Source organism: Aythya fuligula, chromosome 10 (genome assembly GCF_009819795.1).
Source record: "Aythya fuligula isolate bAytFul2 chromosome 10, bAytFul2.pri, whole genome shotgun sequence".
Lineage (NCBI taxonomy): Eukaryota > Metazoa > Chordata > Aves > Anseriformes > Anatidae > Aythya > Aythya fuligula.
The window spans coordinates 21,365,535-21,387,867 of NC_045568.1; the positions used below are offsets into that span (position 1 = coordinate 21,365,535).

A 22,333-nucleotide genomic window follows, 5' to 3' on the forward strand; every position below is an offset into this window, starting at 1 on the left:
TTACAGCAACAGAAAATTTGCCCCTGGACTTTTCACTAAAAGAAAGCCAGGATTATTCAAAGACTTTCCTACAAATGTTGTTGCCTGGGGTAAAAATGTTTTCATTCCTTTTTCAGGATAAATTTTGAAGTGCCAGAAGCTCCTGCAACACTCAACAGCTACGTTGCAGATGATTTCAGTGACAATGCCATATCGGGAGAAGTGTGTCCTCCCTGAAGTAGCTGCTCTTTACGGTCTCTTATTCATCAAAAAGGTACGGGAAGGCTGCCATGGAAGCGAGCATTCATCTGCTCATCCCCTGGCAGAGTGAGGAGCAAGCCCTGTGTGCTGTGGGCTCAGAGGCAGCACAGGGACCAGTCCTGCTGTGTCCATGTGTCCGTCTGTCCGGCGCCTTGTGCTCATGTGCATGCTGCAGCCACCATCCTGGGGCCAGGGCGCTCTGTTGGCAGCTGCTGATCCCTAAAATGCCCCGGCCAGCAGGTTGACATTTAGTGCTTTGGGCAGGGTTTGAACCCCATCAGACTTTCAGCCCCTACCATCTGTTTTCAACTGGGAAACAATAGGCTGGCAAAGCATCAGCCCCTCATGGCACGGATTGAGGGGATAAATTGGAAAACTCAAACCAGATGCATTTTGTTGTAACAGGAAGCAATTGTATTGCTCTGGGCCTCTGATAAAATACGTTTTCAAAGGGCTGAAAATGGCCTCAGGCAGAAAACCTCTCCGTATTAGATCCTCTTCGTGCACCCCGCAGGACCCCAGCTTGCTCCGAGCCCGCTCCCAGCCAGCAGGAAGCGGGGCTGCAGCGTGCGTGCAGCACCAGCGGTCCTGCAGCGGAGCGTGAGGTTTTCACTGCCTTGTCATTCTGGCTGCTTTCAGCACAAATCCACTCGAGACAGATGCGAATGGCTTTTACTGGGAACTGCAGCTTTTTCCTGAGAGGCAGAGAGCTCCAGCTGTGCCAGGGCTGCCCCAGCCCACTCCACGGCCCCATCCCCTGGGAGGTGGCTTTGCCACCGAGGTTGTCACAGCGGGTGTCACAGGAAGCCACCAGGGCCTCGTCTGCCTTTTGCCTTGTCCCTCTTGCAAAATGTCAACTCTGGAAGATCTCACCAGAGGCCTTTCCCTTCTCCAGAGGCCGTGGCTGCTCCTACATCCAGTGCTGCTCTCCGCACCCCATGTTTGCTCCCCAGCGCCCTGTGTCCGACACCAGCTTTGTGCAGGTGTTTGTAGCACATGCAGTGTGGCTGCACAGCGCTGAAGACTGCCGATGAGTTTACAGGTACCATCAGCTGGCTCCAGGTTACTCTAGGTTTCATTACATCCGATTATTTAATGCAATTTATCTCCAAGCTGGGCTCAAGCATAGCTGGGTGCAGTTGCTGCTCTTGCACTTTCCAGGACAACGCAACCCATGGCCATGCAGCTGCTAACAGCAGTCCCAGGGCTCAGGCTAACTTTCAGATGGATTTCAGCATTTTCAATTCCAGCTGCAATTTTTAATGTCTGCAAATGTCTGTAGTAGTGATGAAGGGATTTTTTTTTATGATTTACTACAAAGAACAGACTTTGAAACCCACCGAGTCCCGCTGCAGAGGCCAGCTCCTCGTTTTGCCATGGTTTTATAGGAGTACTTTTGCACCGTGTGCCTCTGAGGATGAAAACAATCCCAGTATTTTCTTTGTGCTGTTTGCTTTAACACAGAAAAGATTTTCCTTCAAGTGGCTTATAATAAAATATATTTTTTATTTTTATTTCGTACGGCTCATAAACCTTTCCCTGCTATTGTGAGCAGGTGTACAAGCCACATCTGAAAGCAGAGGTGAAATGTAACTGCAATTGCTCTGGAGTTTGTAGGAGCTGCAATGGTAGAGCTGGGGCAGGGGAAACACGAAGGCACCGGGAGAGACCATCACAGCCCTGAGCAGCATTGGGGCCGGCGCTGCCCGGGGGTCCTCGGCTGCTCGAAGGCTCACAGGGGCCAGGTTGCTGAGGAGCTGTGCAGGCACTCGCACCCAGCATCCCAACACCACTGCACGATGCTGCAGCCACACTGCTGGTGAATCGCAGATGCTCCTGCCTGCCCTGGGCATCTGGACCCCGTTACTGGTCAATGAATTCAGAATCAGGAATTTCTCTGTCCAGACAGAAGCGCCTCATCCACGGTGCGCAGGGTGCAGGAGGGCTGTGCAGGGCATGCAGTCTGTGCGGGGCATGCAGAGCTGTGTGGGACTCCCCAGGCACCACTGACAGCAGCAGCCACAAAAGTGGGTCTTGCTTTGCATTTCTGCAATTCCTTCTGTTTGTTTTCCAGAATGGCTTTGGGGAAAAGCCAGTGGAAAAATGGAAAAGCAGAGAAGGAACAGAAAACTCCTGTAAAAATAATTAAAAAAAGAAAAAGAAAAAGAAAAAGAAAAAGAAAAAGAAAAAGAAAAAGAAAAAGAAAAAGAAAAAGAAAAAGAAAAAGAAAAAGAAAAAGAAAAAGAAAAAGAAAAAGAAAAAGAAAAAGAAAAAAGAAAATGATCTGCATATCTTTGGACAGCATTTAACTGCATTTGAAAGCAAAATTCCATTTAGTTTTGAAGTATCAAATATAATCAATGTGTGTGAGCCCAAATCACAGCTCTGATTCTGAGAAAACAAATTTCAAATAGTTAAGGGGAAAAAAAAAAAATGTGGTTGAAACACTTCAGTTAACTCCAGCTATCATATTTTCTCAAATTTGTCCTGGAGCCTCCCTAGATTTTCCTCATTAATCCCCAAATGAAATTCAATTCATTTCATATGTTCCTAGTGCCTGAACCAATTAATGTATCTTCTGGTTCTTAAAAACCCACTCCTGTAGGATAGCAAGCCCTGCAATGACCTCGTGGTAATTCTGAACCCAGGAGCTGCACAGGGAGCTAGGGACATCATTGGCTTGCCTAGGAGAGCAAGGAGCTCCGTGACAGTCACAAAACCTCTCTCTAGATGTTGCCCTATTACTAGTTACTTTTCTATTGCAAGGGCAGCCCTGAAGGAAGAAAAATAGCAGAGAGCAAACGATAAAATTGCTTCTCTTCTATTCTGTGCTTTGACACTGATAAGGCTGTGCAAGCTCCCAGCTACAGCTCATGTAGCTGGGAGCTCAGCCAATAAACATGTCATCCGTCCGGGGAAGCAGAGGAGCATGGCCAGGAGGAAAGAGAAGAGAAGAGAAGGGGGAAAAATTAGAAAAGAAAAGCAAGGGGGCTGAAAATGCTGCACTTCAGTTGGTTACGGAATGTGTCTAATTGGTATTTTCTTTGCAAAATATTTGCTCTTACTGCTGCTCCGTCTCACTTAGCAGGTGTGATGAGGAAAGCTTCGTGGTTCACTGCGGCCCTGGGGGTGCTGCCCGTGTCTGCCCGCAGGCACCGAGCCGCCGATAAGGCAGTCTCCGACAGCCAGAGCTCTGCGTCAGCTGCAAGCCTAAAACTAATATTTTGCTACAAGGGCTTGAACTGCAAAGCAAAGCAGTAGGGCTCTAGGTATTTGTTTCATAAATAGCGAGCCGTGTCCGGCGCCCTGATCCAACTGCTCCTAGAGGCACACGGTGCAGCGGCCAGCTGCCGGGGCGCAACGGGAGCGCTGCTGCTGGTGGTGTGTGGCCACTTAGGCACAAGTGGATGCTGAGTGTCTTCAGCACATCCTCCAAACCAACACCCCGAGTGAGCTGCATTGCCCTCCCATAGCCTCTTTACTCTAGAGCCAGCTCCTTTGTGCAGGCACTGCCCCAACCTGGGTCTTGCGCTGCCTCTCGCAGTGACTCCGGACATGGCCTCAGGTGGCAGGGAGCAAGCATGAAGGCGTGTTCCTGCGGGCTGATCACTGGGTGGATCCCTGTATTCACTTCCAAGTGCTTTCTTCCTTCCCTTCTGGGCGCGGGGGAGAGGTATTTCCTTGTTCCCATGCACCAGGGCGAGCACGGCCGGCTGATGTCTTCACCATCTGAGCCGCTCCGTGGTAAAAATAGACACGAGAAGTTGAGGGAACTCTAACCCCCATGGAGCTGCCAAAGGGATTGCCACAATTTTTTGCTGCCGTTTCATGAATATTGCCTCAAATATGGATTCCGCGATGTTTTTCCAGTCTCTAGTTTCTCATTATAAACAGAGCAGCTTCCACTGGAAAAATGTGCTCCACCTTCCCTGCTGCTCCCCTGGCTGGGACCCCCGGGCGCTGCCTTCTCCCAGGGGCTGCGGATTCCTCTTGGCTCTATGTGCATCCCCTCGCTGGCAGCAGCCCCTCTCCCAAAGCTGGCCCAGGGCCCAGGTTTGTCCCTTTCCACCTGGGACACCTCCCTGGGCCATCACCAGTACAAAATAGGGTTTCCTGGGGCAGGTGTGATGGATCCTCTGTGAGCAATGGGCACCAAGTGCCACCACGGCCCCAACCTGCACAGTTGGCAGTGCGCCTCCCAGTCCTCATCTTCTTGGTTGCTGGATATACCAGCAGCATGAGCTGGCAAAGCCACTTCTTGTAACAAAGTGAGTCAGATTCATTCTCCAGTGTTGCAAAATACATGGGTCTATCTCTTAGAAGTCATTAATATGCGAGTTTCATTTTGTTTGGGTTTATGTAATCGGGAAATACCCCTAACCCAGAAATATCCCTCTTCAGCTGATTTTTCAGAATTATTCTCCTTTTTATTTCCAATTAGCTCTTGGCACAGATTTCTTGTAGTGGGGTTTCAGCCAAAAGGAGATTTATAGAGGCGGGCCACGCGCTCCCGGCACGGCTGGGAGCAGGGACCAGAGCCGGAGCAGGGCAAGGGACGGCAGTGGGGAAACCTCGGCGTCGCCTTCCGACACGGCTGGAAAAGGCCCCTGTGTTTGAGGGCACAATGAGGGCACAATTAGCTGGGAAATAACGGTTTAAGGGGAGAAGGATTCAGAACAAAAACCTTGTGCAAGCTGTGAAACTGGCTCCTTGTTACTGCACGGGCAGAAGGGGCCCGGCTGCACAGCAGGAAGCAGCTCTCCTGTCCTCCTGTCCTCCCATCCTCCTGTCCTTCTGTCCTCCTGCCCTGCCGCCCTCTTCCTCAGCCTGGGCACCAGGAATGTTTCTGCAGGAAGGCCCAGAGGACCAGGGGACACCAAGGGGACACCGCTCGGCTGTCACCATCCCGGTTCCTGCCATGGGGACACTGCCTGCAGGCTGGCCCCGCGCCCCCCCCGCAGCCCGTCTGCAGTGCTGGGCAGTGATGAGCTGGGGCAATATTTATTTGAATCGACTGCTTGGCGGGTGATGTAACCGGAATCGGCAAAAGGAAAAAGCCAAATAAGGCAGCATTTTAGTGAAAATATGTCCTAAAATGGGAGTTGGGCTGATGATTAGGGAGAGCAAAACACAGATATGATATTACCATGTTGAGAGCCCCACACAGCCTCAGGCTGCTGAAAAAAAAAAAAAAAGCCTCCAGGATCCGGAAAGAAGAGAGGAAAAACAACCTAATTCGGAGCAGTTTTCTCCACAAAAACGAGCTGTGTCAGGAGGTCAGTATGTGAAGAATTTCTGTGCTAAGATAGATGGACAGATCAATGCAGTGGAGATTATATTTTTCTGGGAAAATACTGTTTTTTCGAAGAGTTTCTGCAGTATGCTTTTGGCTTTTCAACTTAAATCAGCGAGCTGCTCTAGCAGATAGGAGGAATGGTGATTTAAAGGTGCTGGAAGCAAAAACTCCCGGAGGAAGCTGACAGGTGCCCAAGGAGGAGGGGGGAGCAGCACGCAGCCCCTCACCTGTGGGCAGGGGACAGAGGCCGGGCAGCACCGGTGGCCCCGGAGGACCTGGGGGTCCTGGGCAGGCGCCAGGGAGCGTGAGGGAGCCGGCAGCCTTCGGTGGGAGACCCCGGCCCTGCTGCCTTTGGCAGCTTTGCACTGCTCTGTCACCACGATCACGAGAGCACGAGTCTAAAGGGCAGCTGCTGTGGCCAAGTCTTTGTATTTGTTGGATGAAATGGCATTTAGGATGATTTACCGGCTGTTTAGTCGAAAGGTTGAGCTTTTTTATAAAACTTCAAAGACTGAGGGGTGGGGACAGCAGTGAGAAACCTTGGCTGGCCTCACCGGGCAGAGTTTGCACCTTGCAGAGATGGGCCCACAGCAGACACGTGCTGCAGCAAGGGAAGCTGAGTGCCTTTAGGGGAATGTGCAGCTCTGCCAGGCCTGTGCCCTTCTCACCAGGGGAGGCTGTGGGGGCACGTGGGGCTGGCAGGAGCAGATGGCACAAGTTCATGGGCAGCAAGCCCATTAAGAGGTAACGGGGGGGCTGGATATGGACCAGTAACACCCCTCATGGTGCTGGGAGCACCTTTAGAATTAAAAGCCTTTCCCTGGTGCTGTAAAACAGCGTCTTTCATGTTACTTTTTCTGGCTGGTCAGTAGAAATCAGCCAGCACTCAACCAAGGGGCATGCCAAGGGACACAGCCAGTGCCAGCAGGCCAGAGGAGAGCTCGGCGGGCAGCCGGCGCTTCCCCTGCCCTCAGGGTTTGCTCGTGGCAGGCCCTGGCAGCCCTGGCTGGGACGAGGCACCCCAGGGCCATCCCTCTCGCACAGGCTGCCTGGCCAGAGCTGGGGGTCCAGCCTGCATGAGGCAGCTGGGGTTGTTTTTTAGTCTTTACGTGCAAGTTTCTTTCTTCGTTCTCATGCGGCATTAACAACCAGCATAGTAGCGTGGTTATGAACAACAGCAATAGCCAGGCCTCTCTGCTAGTGAAGACATCTGAGCACAGGCTGGCAGGCGGAGCGGCAGCACGGAGCGCTGTTTTCCTTAGCTCGGGTAGAGGCGAGCTCTCGCCCCGAGGAATTTTATAGTTTCCTGTGAAAGAAGTTCTGGTAATTCATCAGGCATTAAAACTGTCCTCAAGCCAAGAATTTATTTATTTTTGATCTAAATATAGTTGAAGTTCTATTAAAAAAACGCCAGGAATGGCCAAGTTTTCATGACGGGGGCAGGGGAGGTTCGCGCCCCGAGGCTGTCCGCAGGGACCAGGACAGCCCCGGACAGCAGGGACCGTCCTCCGCCAGCACTCCCGCCTGTGGATGCTCCCTGTGGGATGCTCCCTGTGGGATGCTCCATCCAGGGATGCTCCCTCCGGGGACACTCTCAGGGCACAGGAAGGGCTCGGGGCTGCCCAGTGCTGCTACTCCAAGCCCCTCTTCTGGCCAGGTAAGATATCAGTAGCTGCAGCACTTTCCCTGGGCATGAGGATGCAGGCAGGTCGGAGTATCTCACAACCACCAGGTGCTGAAGGCCCGGGGAGGACAGCTTGGAGTGCCTCTGCCTCTCCTTGCAGGGGAACTGCTGCCGGGGGATGTCGGGGCAGCCGTCCCTCTGCCCTCCGGCCGTCATGGTGGGATCAGGGCATGGCTCCTTAAGGGACCACGGTTTGCCCTTTTCCACCCTGGCAGCAGCAAAGAGGATGAAGTTTATCTCGTGCTTCAGGAATGACTGCATGAGGACGAAGTGGGTTTTGTATTTGTTTCTGAACAACCATTAGCAACTGCTCAGTCCAGAAGGAATCCGGCCTGATGATTATTTAGGCTATTTGGATTGCTTCTAAAGTTTATCCAAACTGTCTGGTCCATCTCTGTTTGTGAGTCAGAAGAAAAACACCCTCCTTTCTTTCCCCTTTGCCTTACTGGTGCTGTGTGGTCTCCCCAAAGTGCGGGGTCCCAGGTCTCTGCCCACAGGGACAGGACTGGCTGTGGGGTCGCTACAGGATGCATTTCGCTGCTGGCCCAGCCACCACCACCCCAGAAGCTCAAGGCCAGAGCAAGCTGCCCCGTCCTGTCCTACCTACACGCTCAGGGCCCCTGCAGCCCAGCGAGCCCCAGCTGCCTGACCTGCAGGAGCCGTTCCTGGCTCTTTGTGTGCTCGCTGTTGTTTTTCTTAACAATTCACATCATGCCCTAGCATTAGCAATGTGCAATGCTGCGGGCACCCTTGTCCTGGGCTTGTTGTGGGTAAGCAGCCAGTCCAGAGTTAGATGCACACAAAAGGACCAAAACCCTATTAAATATGTGGTTTAATAACAAGGCCGTTAGAGCCTGTGTTTGCTTTTGCTGCAGAGCAATCAGCGGCAGCAGAGGAGGCCCCTGCAGAGCAGTACCAGCTCTGTGCAGCCCCTTGGAGGGAGGTGTGCAGATGTGCTGCATCTGCCGTGCTTTTGTGTGGTGTGTTTTACGCGAGCACAAGGTCCCATTTGCAGTTAATGGCAGCCATACACAGAGTGCCATGTGCTCAGTTGTACTGCCAGCATGCTCAAGCCCCCTTTCGAAACCTGCCCGAGACTGCACACGCAGCCTACCAACACTTCCCACCCCAGGGGAGCAAAGCAAAACTGAGGGACTGCGGCAAGGCAGAAGGAAACAGCCAAAGGTGTGCTTTAAAACGCAGCGCTGTCCCCACAGCTCCTCCGAGCACGCCTGCATTGCGCTGCTGCTTGCAAAATCCCATGGTAAAAGTGGGCCTGCAAGGGGCTGGCACCAGCTCTGGGCTGGCTCCCCCCTGCACACAGCCTGGGGCACAGAGCTGCCTGGGTTAGCTCCAGGGCTGGGGACAGTGTGGGGACAGTGTGGGGCAGCATCACATCGCTGGCACGGGGCAGCATCGCCTGCATGGGGGGCCACGGCAGGCGAGTGTTTGCATGGCTGCAGATGCTGCCCACGTCTCTCCCCCCATGGCAAAGCCAGGAAAGCTCTTCTCCCCCTCACACACTCATTTCCTCTGTTTGCACATTACCAGAAACATTTTTTTTCTTTTCTTTTAGAAGCAGCATTAGAAAACACTTCTTTTACAAAGTAATTTTCAACTCACTTGTTTTAAAATCTGTCAGCTGTTAAATGCCTTCCCCCAGTCTTCCTTGCATTCCTCCCCTCCCTCACAGTCCCCATTCAAGCTGACAGTGTGGGTCTTTATCTTTTACAAGATTCCCAGAACTTCAGTGTGTTTTTCCCATGCTGATTTGCTGTGATAAGGTACTAATTCAACTGTCAGCTCAGTGACAGACAACAAGATCGCCAGGGTGCAGGCAGCACACCCCCATCTGATGCAGCAATCTGTTAGGGTCTGCCAGTGCCACCCACACAAAAACCCTCCATTAGGCCCCCAAACAGCACGAGAACTATGAAAAAATCATGGAGGAGGAGAGGAGGGTTGCTTGCTTTCTTTTTAACTATAAGTGTTGGTGTCTTCCTGTTTCCTGGCACATTTCTGAACTTTTCAAGGGTCTGTTTGCTTTATCTTCTCCAGCTTTACCCTGCAAACAAGTGCTGGATTTAGCCTTAACCCAGAGAGATCTGCAGTTCTCCTGCAGGCTTTTGTAAGAGGAACATTGCAAGATGGGTGCTAAAACAGAACAAGAAGGATGAGAAGTGCTGGCAGAACTGCCTCCTGCCAGCACCTGAGGCAATGGCATTGCTGGATGAGGCCCCCCACGGGTGCTGCCCCCAGCACCACATGCAGCCCAGGCTCCAAGAGCACTTTGTCCTCACACAGTAACTTCTATATTGGCAGAACTGGCCCTCAGGTGATGTTAGTGGGTATTTTAAAGCGAAATCCTTTGAAGTTAGATTTGATAATTGGATAGATACTGAAACATATCATTATGGATTATGTAGTAACTCAGGAAATCTGATAAATAAAACAGGGGAAGAAAGGCGACAGTCAGAAATGGCGTGGCTGGACTGAAAATGTCTCTGTCAATAGGCATCGCTTTAACGATACAGCATTACAGCAAGGAGGGGAAGCATCCAGCAGGGAAATCTCTACCCAAAGGCCTGATGCTGCACCCAGGGGGAGGTCTGGGGCCGTCAGGGCTGGGAGATGCCGGCAGTTTGGGGGTGGCACAGCCTCACTGCGGCTCGCAGCCCCGTATTGCACAGCAGGAAGGCGCCCGCTGGGCCCTCACAGGATGGTGCAGCCACAGCAGCACCTCTCGGGGTAGTCCAGCGCGTACACCTTGTTTTCAAGCCCATAGATGTAGTAGAGGTAAGGCTTCCCCAAGTACTGGTAGTGCACTTCTGTGATGGGAATTCGCTCGACGGTTTGACGCTAAGAGAAGAAACAGAGAAGCCCCAGTTAGCTGTGTGGTGTTTGGAGCTGGTGCTGTGTCACACTTTAGGCCGATGTGCCCCAAAACCCCCAGCTTCTGGCCACAAGCCTTTTGGGGCTGAGACAGCGGCTACTTAGTGAAGGGGAACCAAAAAGCCATGGAGATGGAAGAGCCCAACACTGCAGCCATCACAGCTGCTCCCGAAAGCTCCCCTAGCAGTAGCACCATTATGTTTTGGCCCATATTGCACCACTTCTATTGCATTTACAGCTCTTTAAGCTAATTCCTTAAATCCAGTAAGCCCTGGTGTGCTAGTGCATCCTCCTGCCTCGTGTGCTTGAGGGCTGCGTGTGGAGGCAATTCCCCCATCCTTGCCCAGGGCAGGCAGCAGGCAGCGTGCCACCAGCAGGCATTGGGCTTTGTGGTGGAAAGTCCCCTCTTTCCACTGGAGGAGGCAGGGCGAGCAGTCACAGGATTGTCTGGCAGTGAAAACACCCCGGTGAGGGCAACGATGCCACCAGATTCTGGGCAAATTTAAAAGAAAATGCAAATAAAGGAGCCCCATGAAACCGAATGATGACAGAAGGCACAAAGCCTGCTTTCCCCTCGCAGCAAGCGGGGCCTGGCGTGGTCCCTGCCCACGGGGACATTTTCCCTGCGCCGTGCCCCCAAGCCACTTCATGGCCAGCATCGGGGGAAAGCAGAACAGCACCAGCCAGGCAGGAGGAGATACTTCCTTCCCTCACCTTTTTCCAAAAGATGCTGATTATTTAGCAGAACTTCAGCCAACAGCAAGTGGAAGGGATGAAAAATTAACTAGTGGGAAGCACCCATAACGCAGCCCGGATCGACACAGATGCCACGTGGTGCCGGGCCCGGACTTGGCACAGCGGGAGGTTTTCAGCACCTGCCTTCCTGTACAGCTAGAGGAGGCTTTGGGTGTGCAGCAGGCTCTGAACAAACTGCTTTTGATGCTGAGAACTGGAAATTACAGGCTAGAATTAAGTTGGAAGGCAGAAATTTGCCAAAGAGATTGCTTTGACAGACCACATGGAAAATCAAGCCATCTCCCCCTAAGTTTATTTTGGTCTTTCAATTTACTTGCATTTTTAACACGAAATCTTGTCTTTCCTGTGGGCGAAAAGACAGTATGTTCTAGCTAAACTTGTGCATTAGCATTTATAATGGGAGCAACAGCGATTGCCACATTCTAGCAAGAATCAGATGAGTGGAATCCTAACGTTTATTCAAAAATAGCTTCTAAATATAAATAGTGATAATAACTAACATTTGCCAGGGCTCCGGGAAGGTAAAAGGGAAAATAATAGCCACAACTGCCTACATCTTTGAATATGCTCTTGTAAAATTATTTCCTGGGTATTTCACTTGGTAATTATGATTTCTTTTTCATTCACTAAAGGTCACCTCTAAATAAATAATGAAATCAGTTACTGCTCCCAACGTCCTGCTGTGTCTGGCCACGCTCGCTGGCCGACCATAATTAGTTGAACCACACAATTAGCTGAATTTCCAGGGCCGGCTGGTGGGCACCCTCCTCGTGGTGTGTCCCGTGGGATGGGGGGATGCTGAGGGGACGGCAACCCAGCACCATGCTGTTACCACTCCTCAGGGGCTGGCACCACCGGGCACGACCTGTGAGCTCCCCGTGGTGCCGGCCTGGCAGCCCCGGGCCCCCCTTACCTGCCGCAGGATGCGGGACGAGCTGGCAAACGCCGCGCTGTGCTCGGCGATGGCACGCCGTGAGGCCCAGGAGATGGCAGGCTCGGGGAAGTCAACGATGGGGCACACCTGCAAGAAATAAACCCAACAGCGTGCCAGGGAAGGTGCTGCTCCTGGGCTGGCAGCCCCGGCTGGAGGCAGGCACTGGGGGACAGGAAAGATGCCCCAAGAGGCCTCACCGTCACCTTCTTCCAGTAGCGCAGCACTGTTAAGTCTGAGAGGGTTTTTTAAGCCTCTCTGTTTACCCCACTATGCGGACAGAAGAAATATTTGGCTTATGGGCAAAAGCAGAATTAGTCAGGAATGCAGCTACTTCTCTCACAGCGTGAGTGATAGCCGTCTGCGTTACAGCCCCACAGACCTCAGCGCTCACAGAACTTCGGATCTAAAACACTCACTGAAGAATGAGTCAGATGCTAAAGCATCATTCAGACCCCAAGGGACTCAGCAGCACCAGATGCAAAGTGTTCACTACAGATGCCTGACACTGAGTAACAGCTCTGGGAGAGAGGCAGTCTGTGCCTGGCTCCAGCTCCTGGTACATGGCTGAAATTTCCACCGGTTCCTGCCAGCCTATAATAAAAAACTCCACCGGGCTTTTGCAGGTATATGGGCCTGGCTCGGTCCTCTTTTGTCGGGCAGAAAACCCAGCGAGGCCAGGTCCCAGGAAGGAGCCAAGGACGCCCTGCACTACCTGCGGGCCACCCGTCCCCGCAGCACCCGTGGAGGGATCGCCTCCCCGCACTCACACTCACCACCACGTTTTCATCTTGGAATATATTCTCGCCACTGACTTTGCTGAGCAGCTCCCCTGGGAAGTTCAGGTGATGCTCAGAAACAAATTCAAAAACGTTGTTCCTCCTGCAAGAGTGAGGGAAAAACAGCGAGCAATCAGAGGTTGTGTGCAGGGCACCAACCAATCTCCCAGATCCTGAATGCCTGAGAAATGCTCGAGTGCTCCCTGGTTCCTGAGGACAGCAACCATCTCTGCCCAACCTTTGTGCCCTCCGGTGTTAGCTCCTTAATAACCCTGTATATGCAACAACCATGGGTGACTCTTGGATAAATAATCCCGAAATCAGCCCTTCGTGGTGATCAGCCTGCCTTGCCTTCCAAATCTATCAACTCCTTACTTCAGAAGTATTGTATTCCTCATCCAAAGCCCTGGCTCGTATCAGAGTGAGCCTTTCTGGTCTATGGTTGTGGGGCAGGGCCAAGGCTGGTGCCTGATGCTGGACATCCCACCTGCTGGAGCCTGCCCCAGGCTCTGCATCCTGCAGGAGCCCCACCAGCACCCTGAGCACAGCTGGGGCAGCTTCCAAGTGCAGGTCACCCTGGCTGGGCACATACTGTGCTCTGGAAAGGGAAGGTCTTCACACAGGGTAACTGGAGGCATTTTGTAAAAAGATGGGAAAGTGGTTAGGACGCACCCAAAGCAGCAGGTAGGGCTTTCAACCAAACCTCTCAAGCTAAGATTTGTTTAGCCCCATCTGCTATCTCTGGCACCAAATGGGAAGTACCAGGGCTGCAACACGGCCATCAGCCTCGTGCCACCGCTAAAACCCCAGGAAAAGGAGCTCAGCCACTGCCCCCATCACCTCTGGCATCCTCAGCTGCCCGAGCTTTGGGTCTGGGCTTTGAGAGTTCGGTACCCATGGAGAGAAATGACCAGCATCATTAAAAGCTAAACCTGACCCTCTCAGACCCCGTTCCTGCCTGACCAGTGCCAATAAATCTTGTCTTGGCTTCCCCCTACAAAGCAAGCTGAGCTTCAAAGCCTTGCAGGAAAACAAGGAATAAAATTAACAGCCATGAACCCGTGCTGCTTACCAGGTTATCACCAGCTGCCTGAAGTGCTGGAGCTTTTTCTCTCCCTGGCACGTTGTGCACGTCTTGCTGCCCCGGCCGGAGCAGGTACTGCACCTTGGAGGCAACAACAGGGGCTGCAGGGCTGGGGATGGGGCTGCTGGGCGCAGGACGAGCCCTGAGCACCACCAGCCACTGCCTGTGGCTCCCCACAGCTCCCCGGGGCTGTGGCCCAGGGCCAGGGAAGGCCATCCACATAGCTGTCTGTAAATGGGGAGCTCATCACAGGATGTATTCGTACCTCTAATTAAGGATAAGCACAATTTCCCCACGCGGTGCTAAGAAGGGAGTGTCCCTGCGAAGGCGCTGCTGCCTGTGCCTCTGCCAGACACGGGAGGCATCTGCTGCTGCGCCGAGCTTTTGGATGGCACCGTGCAACGTGATTAGCAGCAGTTAGCGACTGATTCATTAAGGCTCTTCCAGCCATCATTAGCCCCGGTGGATTCGTGCTTTAAAATGACTGCCACGATTACGCGCGATACCGTCACTGTTACTTTAAACTTAATGGAGCCACGTAAACAGAACAGCTCCGGCACAGTACCTTCTCTTGTGTCACTTAAGGATCATTTTTAAGCCTATTAAGTTTCATGTTTGGAAAAACAATGGGGTGGTAATTCTCCAGCTGTAAAACCTGCCAAACCCGGAATGATGCGCTGCCGAAATGGGACCTAAAGCCCAGCCTGCAAAAATCAGCGAAAAATCTTCTGCTGGCATCCGTGGGCATCGGAGAGCTGGGAAAAAGGGGCTCTTTCTAACCATTTTTCCTGGAGAATAGAGCTATTGCCATATTGCCTTTTCTTTCAGGTGATCCTCGTAGCAGCAGGACAAACAAAGCACGCAGACATCTCCACGTGCCCGGGCAGTGCCACGAGGTGCCTCCCGCAGCAGCCCCTACCTGCTGCGGCCCGTGCCGGAGCAGAGCTGGCACCTCTTCTGCTGCTTCAGCCTCCGCCGGGACCCCCTGCACGTCACACACCTCGCCTGCGAACACACCAAGGCATTAAACAGGAGCTGGCTGCCAGAACAAAACCGTGGCGGGCATAGCAACAAAAAGCTTTTAGGTACGTTATTGGAATAATCGCTAATTCGGGCTTGCGGAGAAATGCATTAAGCCAAGCACGTACCTTGCAGTGAAAAGAGCGTACGAAACAGCTCATATATTGTGCCTCCAGATTAATTAGGTGTTTCGGTCAAATTAACCAGTGATGTAAATTGGACACACGATCTGGGCTGAAATGCCTCCTTTCTTGCAGACGGAATTTTCCGCTGGTGTTTATTCACGTTGTTAGCAGTGCGCTTTTATTTACTACTATTTAATCTGATTAATTAAGCAGCAATTTTAGTGCAATAACGATACATCTTTGGGCTGTCTTTGGAAATATCTGTGTAGCAGAACAAGCACAAAGAGGAGGCCAGGTCTGCAGCTGCCCTTGCACCCTGGGTTCAGCCTTCCCTTCCATTTGGAAGCCCAAAACACGGAGCTGAGCGCATCTGAAGGCAGCAAGCAACTCGCTGTACTTCATGCCTGAGATCTGAGCTCATGTCAGCAGTGCAGAAGCAAAACCACCTCCTCTGGTGGCTGGTCAGGGTTAGGATGGTCCTGCTCACATCTCTGCAGGGACCTGGTGACACCGCTGGGACACCGCGGAGCCCCAGCCCCAGGGGCAGCAAACAGGAGTGAGGCAGGACTGCCCCTCAGGCTCCCCACCTCAGAATAAGTGCTTGCATGTTGCCGTTTCACAAACAAAACCCAAGCAAAGCAGACAGAAAGGCAGAGCTCCTGGTGGAAGCTGCCACAGCTCCTTACCCAGCCCGCACCGTGGCACGCACCGCACTGCGATCGGCCACGACCGTGGCATCTGTGACACTCCTGAAATCAGAGGGTTACTCATGCACAAAGCTGCCGAGGTTTCAGACATCTCATATTATGCACACGCACTCCTCCTGCATCAGAATTCAGTGATAACATTCTGGTCTTAATGGGACAGAACCCAATACCATAAAATTGTGCTGTAAGAGCACTAAAGGAGCCATAAATAATAATTATTTAACAAAGGCAAATGTCTATGTAACGCTGGCAAAAGAAAGTCATTTTTTTCTTTATTCATAATTTCACTAAAAAGTAAAATAAATTGACCAGCTATAAGCTTGTCAAGAGCTAAATGGGAACTGTCATGGAAACAAACGTTCTGCTAATGTGGGAAAAAATTAACAAAAGGGGAAAAATCATCTAGCGCCGTTTCTTGAAGAGGCTGAAGCAAAATTTGCCCTCAAACTTCTAGAAGAAGAAAACACCAGGAAGAAGAAATCTCCGACTATTTTCCCAGGCATTTAGTGCAGAAAAATTGGGAAGTGGAAAGCTGAAGCCTGGCACCCACCAGTGTCAGGCGGAGCTGAGGGTGCCGCGGCAGGGACGTGCTCCCCGCGCCCCGAGGAGCAGGACTCACCCTGACCAGCGCCGAGCGGGGCACCCGGCAGCGCCGTGTCTGGCCCTGGAAGAGCGGGGGGACCCCCACCTCCACGTCCCAGAGGTCTGGAGGGATGTCCCCAGGGGGTCTGGTTGCTCCGGGCTCTGCAAAGGTGATGGCATCTTACCTGGCTGGCTGGAGGCAGCGCTTGGATGCAGGCCAGCTCCCGGCAGTGCTGGGGACCGACCGACATCGTCCCTTGTCCCTGTCCCCACTCCCATCTCCAGCCCCATTCCCATCCCCATCCCCGGACCATCCCTCTGCAGGTCCATGCCATGGGCACCCCGAGGTGCTGAGCGTCCTCCTGCCACCATTTGTGCTATTCCCGATGGACGAAGGGCAGGCACTTACTGGTGAAGGGCTCAAACGCCCACTCGCTTAACCGCGATTCACTGAACGTCTCCAGTCGATACTAGAAGAGAAAAAATGCAGAGGCCACAGGGACACCTTGCATAAAGTAGGTATTGTAACCACAACTTGCGAGTGTGGGAGAACATCTGCCCCAAAGCGCCTGTCAGAGGGCACTCCCAACGCCCTGCTTCTCACTGCTCATCCATTACCCACTTCTAACACCCAAAAGAGCCAGCGGGGAGGGGACACAGCACCCACACACCCCCCCGAGAGCAGCCCAGGCAGCGGCAGCACAGCGCCGTGGCACTGGGACCGAAATGCTGCTGGCTGGGCACTGCCCTGGGGGCAGCGACTCGCCCAAAGCAAGGCTGAGCCGAGGCCAGCTGTTACGGGCAGCAGGCACAAAGTCTGCCAGAAATGTTTCCAGTGAGAGGAGTGACAATAGAGAATCAAATGCCACATGTTTTCTGTGAAATTAAATATTGCAAAGACACATTCACAGCTGGGGGCACGCAGGGCATTGCAGTTCACTCTGTGCTCGCGTGTGTCCAAAGAAACAAGCTGCAGAGCACATCCCTCCCGTCTAGCTAAGGGAACTGCTGTCTTTTGCAAAGCTGAGCTGTAAAAGCAGGTCTGCAGGGCTTTGCCAAGGGGATGCTGTACTGTGGAGGGATGTGGACCTTTCAGCTAGGAAGCTCGCAGGCTGCTCCTGGGTAGATTCTCCTTGGAAAGCACATAACGTATGTGACTGCCTTCAAAGTAGGGTGAAAGCATTCTTATGTAATGACCAGACAACTCTTCATGGCCCAAAGCCACCAGGTGGTTGGACACTGCCCCGTGCTCAGAAGAGGTGGCCCAAGAGGCCCCCTGGGCGTCCTCACCCGGTAGGTGACGCGCGGGCGCAGCTCCTGGATGTCCAGCTCCGCCGCCGCTCTGCTCCCGTAGCAGCGCCTGGCGGCCACGAAGCGCAGCAGGGCTGTCCTGGCCGCCGCCTCCGTCAGCGGGGGGACACCGCGAGGAACCGACACCGAGGGGTTTCTGCTCTGCACTTGCTCTACAGGCCTGGAAACAGTCGGTGCATTATTTAGCTCGCCCAGCAGGCCCAGAGGTGGTGGCACTGGCTTGGCTCCTACGGGAAAGGGATATGGAGAAACTCAAACCCAACTGAAACTGAAGGCAGAGCTTGCTCAGTAACGTGCTAAGATTTAGGTGTGGAAGCCAAAGCTGCTCCCAGGACAGCAGCTCACTGCACACCAAGCCCCCTGCACCACTGCCAGGAGCTGTGGCCAGCCCAGCTCATCCCAGTGACATCCTAGCTCATCCCAGTGCTGCCCCAGCCACGCACTGGGATGCTCCGGGTGCCCCCAGCAGGCTGTGCTGGGGGCTGTGCTGGGTCCCAGCCCTGCGCTCAGCAGGGATGGGGGCCTGGGGGCCGGCCCAGCAGACAGCCCCCCACCTCACAGCGGGCAGCCTGCTTTCCAAAACCTGCCTGAGGGACAGCAACGAGCCAGGAACAGGCTCCCAGGAGGAGAAAAGGAGCCCGGGGGCCGGAGCTGAGCCCCCCCTGGGGCTGCAGCAGTGCACACCGGGGGGGGTCCTGGGGCTGCCAGCACCGATGGCCGCAGAGGAGATGCGGCAGGGATTTTGGCAGGGATTGCGGGAGGGATTTCGGCAGGAATTTCAGCAGGGATTTGAGCAGGGATTTGCCGTCGTGCCCCCGCCCGGCGGCCCGGTCCCTGCGCTGAGGTGGAGCAATGCTGACACCCCGCGGGTGTCTGAGGGCCGAGAGCCGCACGCAGCCGCCGCCTGCCTTCCCCTCGAGCAGTGTCTGCTCCTCCAGCGGCTGCCTCCTCTAAAAGTTTCCAGCTCGCTTCAGTTCTGTTTGTGGGGTTTGTTTCCCTGAGTACCACTCTAAAAATAGCCACCGCTAACAATCGGTGCTCCTGGTTCCTGATACAGAAACAATTCTTTTTATTTAGCCTTTTTTTCCAGCGGCCCTTCCTATCACAGCAGCTGGTGATGAAAGTCAGTCTGGGTGAGCAGGGAGCGTGTGGAAGGGCCAGGAAATGCCAGAGCAGGAACCACCAGCGATGGGAGCTGCACAAAGCGGGGCTGAGGGGAGCCATCCATCACCTTGATTTACTGGGCTTCTCTGAGAGCATTCCCCTTCCTTCCAGGAGGCTAAATTAATCTCTCCATTATTTCTCCCTAAGAAAATAAGAAACTTCATGCTCCACTTGAAATGCCACGCTGCTCGTGCAGAAGACAAGGCTGCCCCTCAGCTGCAGGTTTTCAGAGATAAGCACTGCAGAGAGGCGCCTTGAAAAAAATCAATCAGTAAGGTGCCTTCAGTGTGACTGTCTTGGCCACGTCTAGATCAAACACAGACATCTTCCTAAGGCAGGGGTGAAGTATCTCCCAGTGCTGTGGACTCCCCAGCCACCCAGCTCACAGCCTGTGCTTCTCAGCAAGCCAAAGCTCCAGCTTTGCTTTGTCCTCCATGCCCCAGGGTAGGAGCGCTCCCGGCAGAGGCACCTCGCCTGACCCTCTGCTCTGGTGCTGCATTGGTGGTGGCTTGGTACATCTGCACGGAGTTGTACTCACAAGGAAAAGGAAACACAAATATTACTGGAAGTCCTGTGAATTTCTCATTCAGAAAATGCAGCTTTTACACACCTTTTTTTCCCAGGCTCATTCAGACAGGCACAGCCCTGCTGTGGGTGAGCACCATGCTGGGCACACCTGGGGCAGGAGGCACGAGGAAGACGTGTGCTTCATGGTGTGTTGCAGAGAAACATCCCAGAAGGGTGAACTCCCAGGTTCTTATTTGAACCATCAGATCAAATCCTTTCTGATAGTTCCAAGACGTACTGGATTTCTATGCACATTCTGAAGAGAACCTGAACACTTATTTTTAATGCAAAAAGGTTAAATTAAAACCTGTTTATAACAAAAGATGGAGATAAGCACCAAATTCCAGCCCAGTGGAAATGGTTTAAATGACCTGGTTAAAAATATCCCAAATCTGGAGCAAATAAGTCAACAGCAGGGTTGTTGCTACGGTGATGATGTTGGAAATCACAATAGTGTATAAACATGAACACATCGCTCCACTTCGAAACAACAATAAGTCTGAGACGGACTTTGACCAAAGCCAGGAGATTCAGCGCTTCGGCTGCTACTCATCAGATACTCCAGGTTTTGCTCCACATCACAGCGATCCAGCCCTAATGCACCGAACAGCCGGCAGAATGCACACACAAGGCCACGCTGCTCTTCCCAGCCTCCAGGCAGCCACAGGGACTGCAAACGCTGCAGCTGGCCAGCAGTGACTGACCCTGAGCCCACTGACATCAGCAGAAAGACTCCCATTTTTGGTGGATTTCGGATAGAACCCACAGCCAAAAAGTTGGGGAGAGTTCATTCTTTGGCAAAACCTGCCAGTTACCCTGCAGTTTTTGTCACCATAAATCACTTCACTCGCTTCTAGTTGGCTGTTGGAGTGCGAAGTCAGCCTTGCGTGCAGCACCCCCAGGACCACAGTGAATAATTTTTTTTTCCATCCGATTAAACAGAAACTTCCTGCAGCATTATTATTTCTAAAGCTAATCAAAGCTTTTCTCATTCATAAATTAAGGAACCTCAGAACTCAATTACTTTTCAGCAGCAACAGTGACAGTGATATTTCACTGGGGCACCACATAATTAGAGTTTCTTCAGGAACCGTATTAACATCTAATGAAGAAGATATAGTCAAGGGCATAAGATCAAAGCGCCATCATGAGAGATATTTTGATTAAGTAGCATTCTGTTAAAAGATAAGCCTCAGCTTAGGCTTTTCATTGGACTTAAGTGAGCAGCAACACCTGTAGCTCACAGACATGGCACAAGAGATGCGCTGACCCTCTCCACAAGCACTGCCTGGGAGAACGCACACACTGACATTTGGTGGAAGAGGAGTTCCCTCCTCAAAACAGTTAATTTTTAACATATTGCTTGAAAACACATTTTAGGAATATGTTAAGAAGTACAACTGAATAAAATTAATAGAGGAACTCATTGGCATGGCATGCAATCTATTTCTTTTAGCTTTACTTACTGTCTGCTTTCACGTCTTGTTCCATTTTCAAAGGTTAGGAACTAAGATGGTCCTGTCCTCACAATCTCCCCTGCAATACGATGTTTTCTGTGAATTCTGTGCTGGCAGCAATGAAACCCAGCCCCCCTGAGCCACTCCCCTCTAACAAACAACGCAGATGTTGGGAAATAATGAATTAATGTCGAAGCTGGACAAAGCAGAAACTTGCCCGGAAGGAAAGTGCCAAGCAGCCCACACAGACCGTGCTGGCTTCCCAAAGTGAAGACCCACTGGAGAGGAAGATGCTGGAAATTGTGGAGACCGCGTGTCCTGCAGCCCCTGAAGCCCAGTGGTGCAAGGCATGGTATCTTCTCCAGAGGAGGAGGCACAACACTGACTGTGGGCTCGAGGCACTGCTTGGCTGCAGGGGGGGAGCTGCCTGCGCACCCACACGGCACCGCCTGAAGCTCCACGTGCCCACAGCTCTTGGTGTTAGCTTTTTCTGGTGTAATTATTAGGTACTTGCTAACCTGAGAGCAGATTCTGGAGACATAAGCAGTGCTTCACTGGTACATCTGTGTCAGCCACATGTACCTGGAAAGCAAGCAGCAGCTCAGAACTGAAGGCCACGTGCAAAGCGATGGACACGCTTGTTACTGCTGCTGTGAGCATGCAGGCTTTCAGTAAATAAAAGTCGGCAGCAGCAGGTGGTACGAAGGGACACCGACACAGCAGCATCTGTCCAAAACCTCTCTGGACACCCTAGTGACATTTCTGGCTATTTTTTTTCTTCTGTGCTTCCCGATGTTCTCCACTTCCTTGTGCGGTCATGTGAAACACTTACTGCATGAGCAGGTTTTCAATTTCAGATGTTAGTACTTTTGATCCAATTTAGTATAAATCGGATCTTGTTTTCCTCCCGTCAGATGGGGCCTGATGTAGTTCCAGCTGACAGAAAGCTGCCCAGAGGTTCGTAGGCTTTGAAGCAGCCCCATAATCCTCAATTCTTACCCCATCACACAACTGATGTCTCCTCCCTCACACCTCCCTCTGCTGCCTGAGCAACGCTGCAAGGTGTCACGGATGCTCTCTGCCCCCAGAGCAGAGGGGACGCGTTCCCTCCCCTCCAGGCTCCCAGCACTGCTCACCACGGGTGCCACCGCTCACCAGCAGCCACCTCCGTGCCCCTCGCACCCGACAGGAGCCCAGGGATGGTCCCACCGGGAAGGGTCACTGCTGCCCCTGGCTCTGCCCCAAGACCTGCTCCACACAACAGGAGCAGCCAGCCAGGCGCCGTGCCCCAGTGAGCTGCGGTCACCCAAAACCTGTCCGAGATAAGCTTTTCTGCCCTATCCCATTTTATCCCAGAAGTAAAAATAGCTGGGCTTTGTTCCTTTGGGTGGGTACAAATCCTTTCCAGTGGCAACTTGCCCACTCCAAACGCACAGTCCAGACTATTTCAAGCAGTAAAAGCAGGTCTTTGCCAAGCCCCAGTGCTAATCCTTTATCTGCAGCTATTAAAATACTATCATTATTTAAAGCAGAAAAACAATGCTTCTTGCCAGAACTAGAGTTATCTTTTCTTATCATTAAGCCATGAAGGGAAGAAGTAATAAATATAACAGCGCACCAAAAAATGGTTGTTCTAACAAGTAAAAATAACTCTGTCAGAATAGGTACACAGAGCAGATACTTATCCAAAAATACAGCCCTGAAGATAACAATTTGGTGGTTTTGAAATGAAGGCGTG

The 22,333-nt window shown here is 52.4% G+C and overlaps 1 protein-coding gene across 1 annotated transcript; it reads right to left on the minus strand.

Moving 5' to 3' along the window:
• Window positions 1–9,553: 9,553 nt before the first annotated feature.
• On the minus strand, window positions 9,554–20,629 carry SSUH2 (ssu-2 homolog). Its single transcript, XM_032194278.1, has 10 exons — window positions 20,605–20,629; window positions 17,387–17,634; window positions 16,506–16,566; window positions 16,134–16,258; window positions 15,494–15,556; window positions 14,582–14,667; window positions 13,651–13,743; window positions 12,576–12,681; window positions 11,782–11,889; window positions 9,554–10,079 (listed from the first exon to the last, which is right to left on the minus strand). The coding sequence occupies exons 1-10, from the start codon at window positions 20,627–20,629 to the stop codon at window positions 9,933–9,935; spliced, it is 1,062 nt and encodes a 353-aa protein (XP_032050169.1). The 3' UTR covers window positions 9,554–9,932.
• Window positions 20,630–22,333: the final 1,704 nt, after the last annotated feature.

Excerpts from the sequence above, each read along its gene's own strand:
- SSUH2 (XM_032194278.1), bottom strand. The coding sequence starts at position 20,629 with ATGGAACAAGACGTGAAAGCAGACA. Across the intron at positions 17,635-20,604 it reads ACAAGACGTGAAAGCAGACA|GAGCCAAGCCAGTGCCACCA; the intron begins GTAAGTAAAGCT and ends CCTTTCCCGTAG. Across the intron at positions 14,668-15,493 it reads CGTGCCACGGTGCGGGCTGG|GCGAGGTGTGTGACGTGCAG; the intron begins GTAAGGAGCTGT and ends GTGTGTTCGCAG.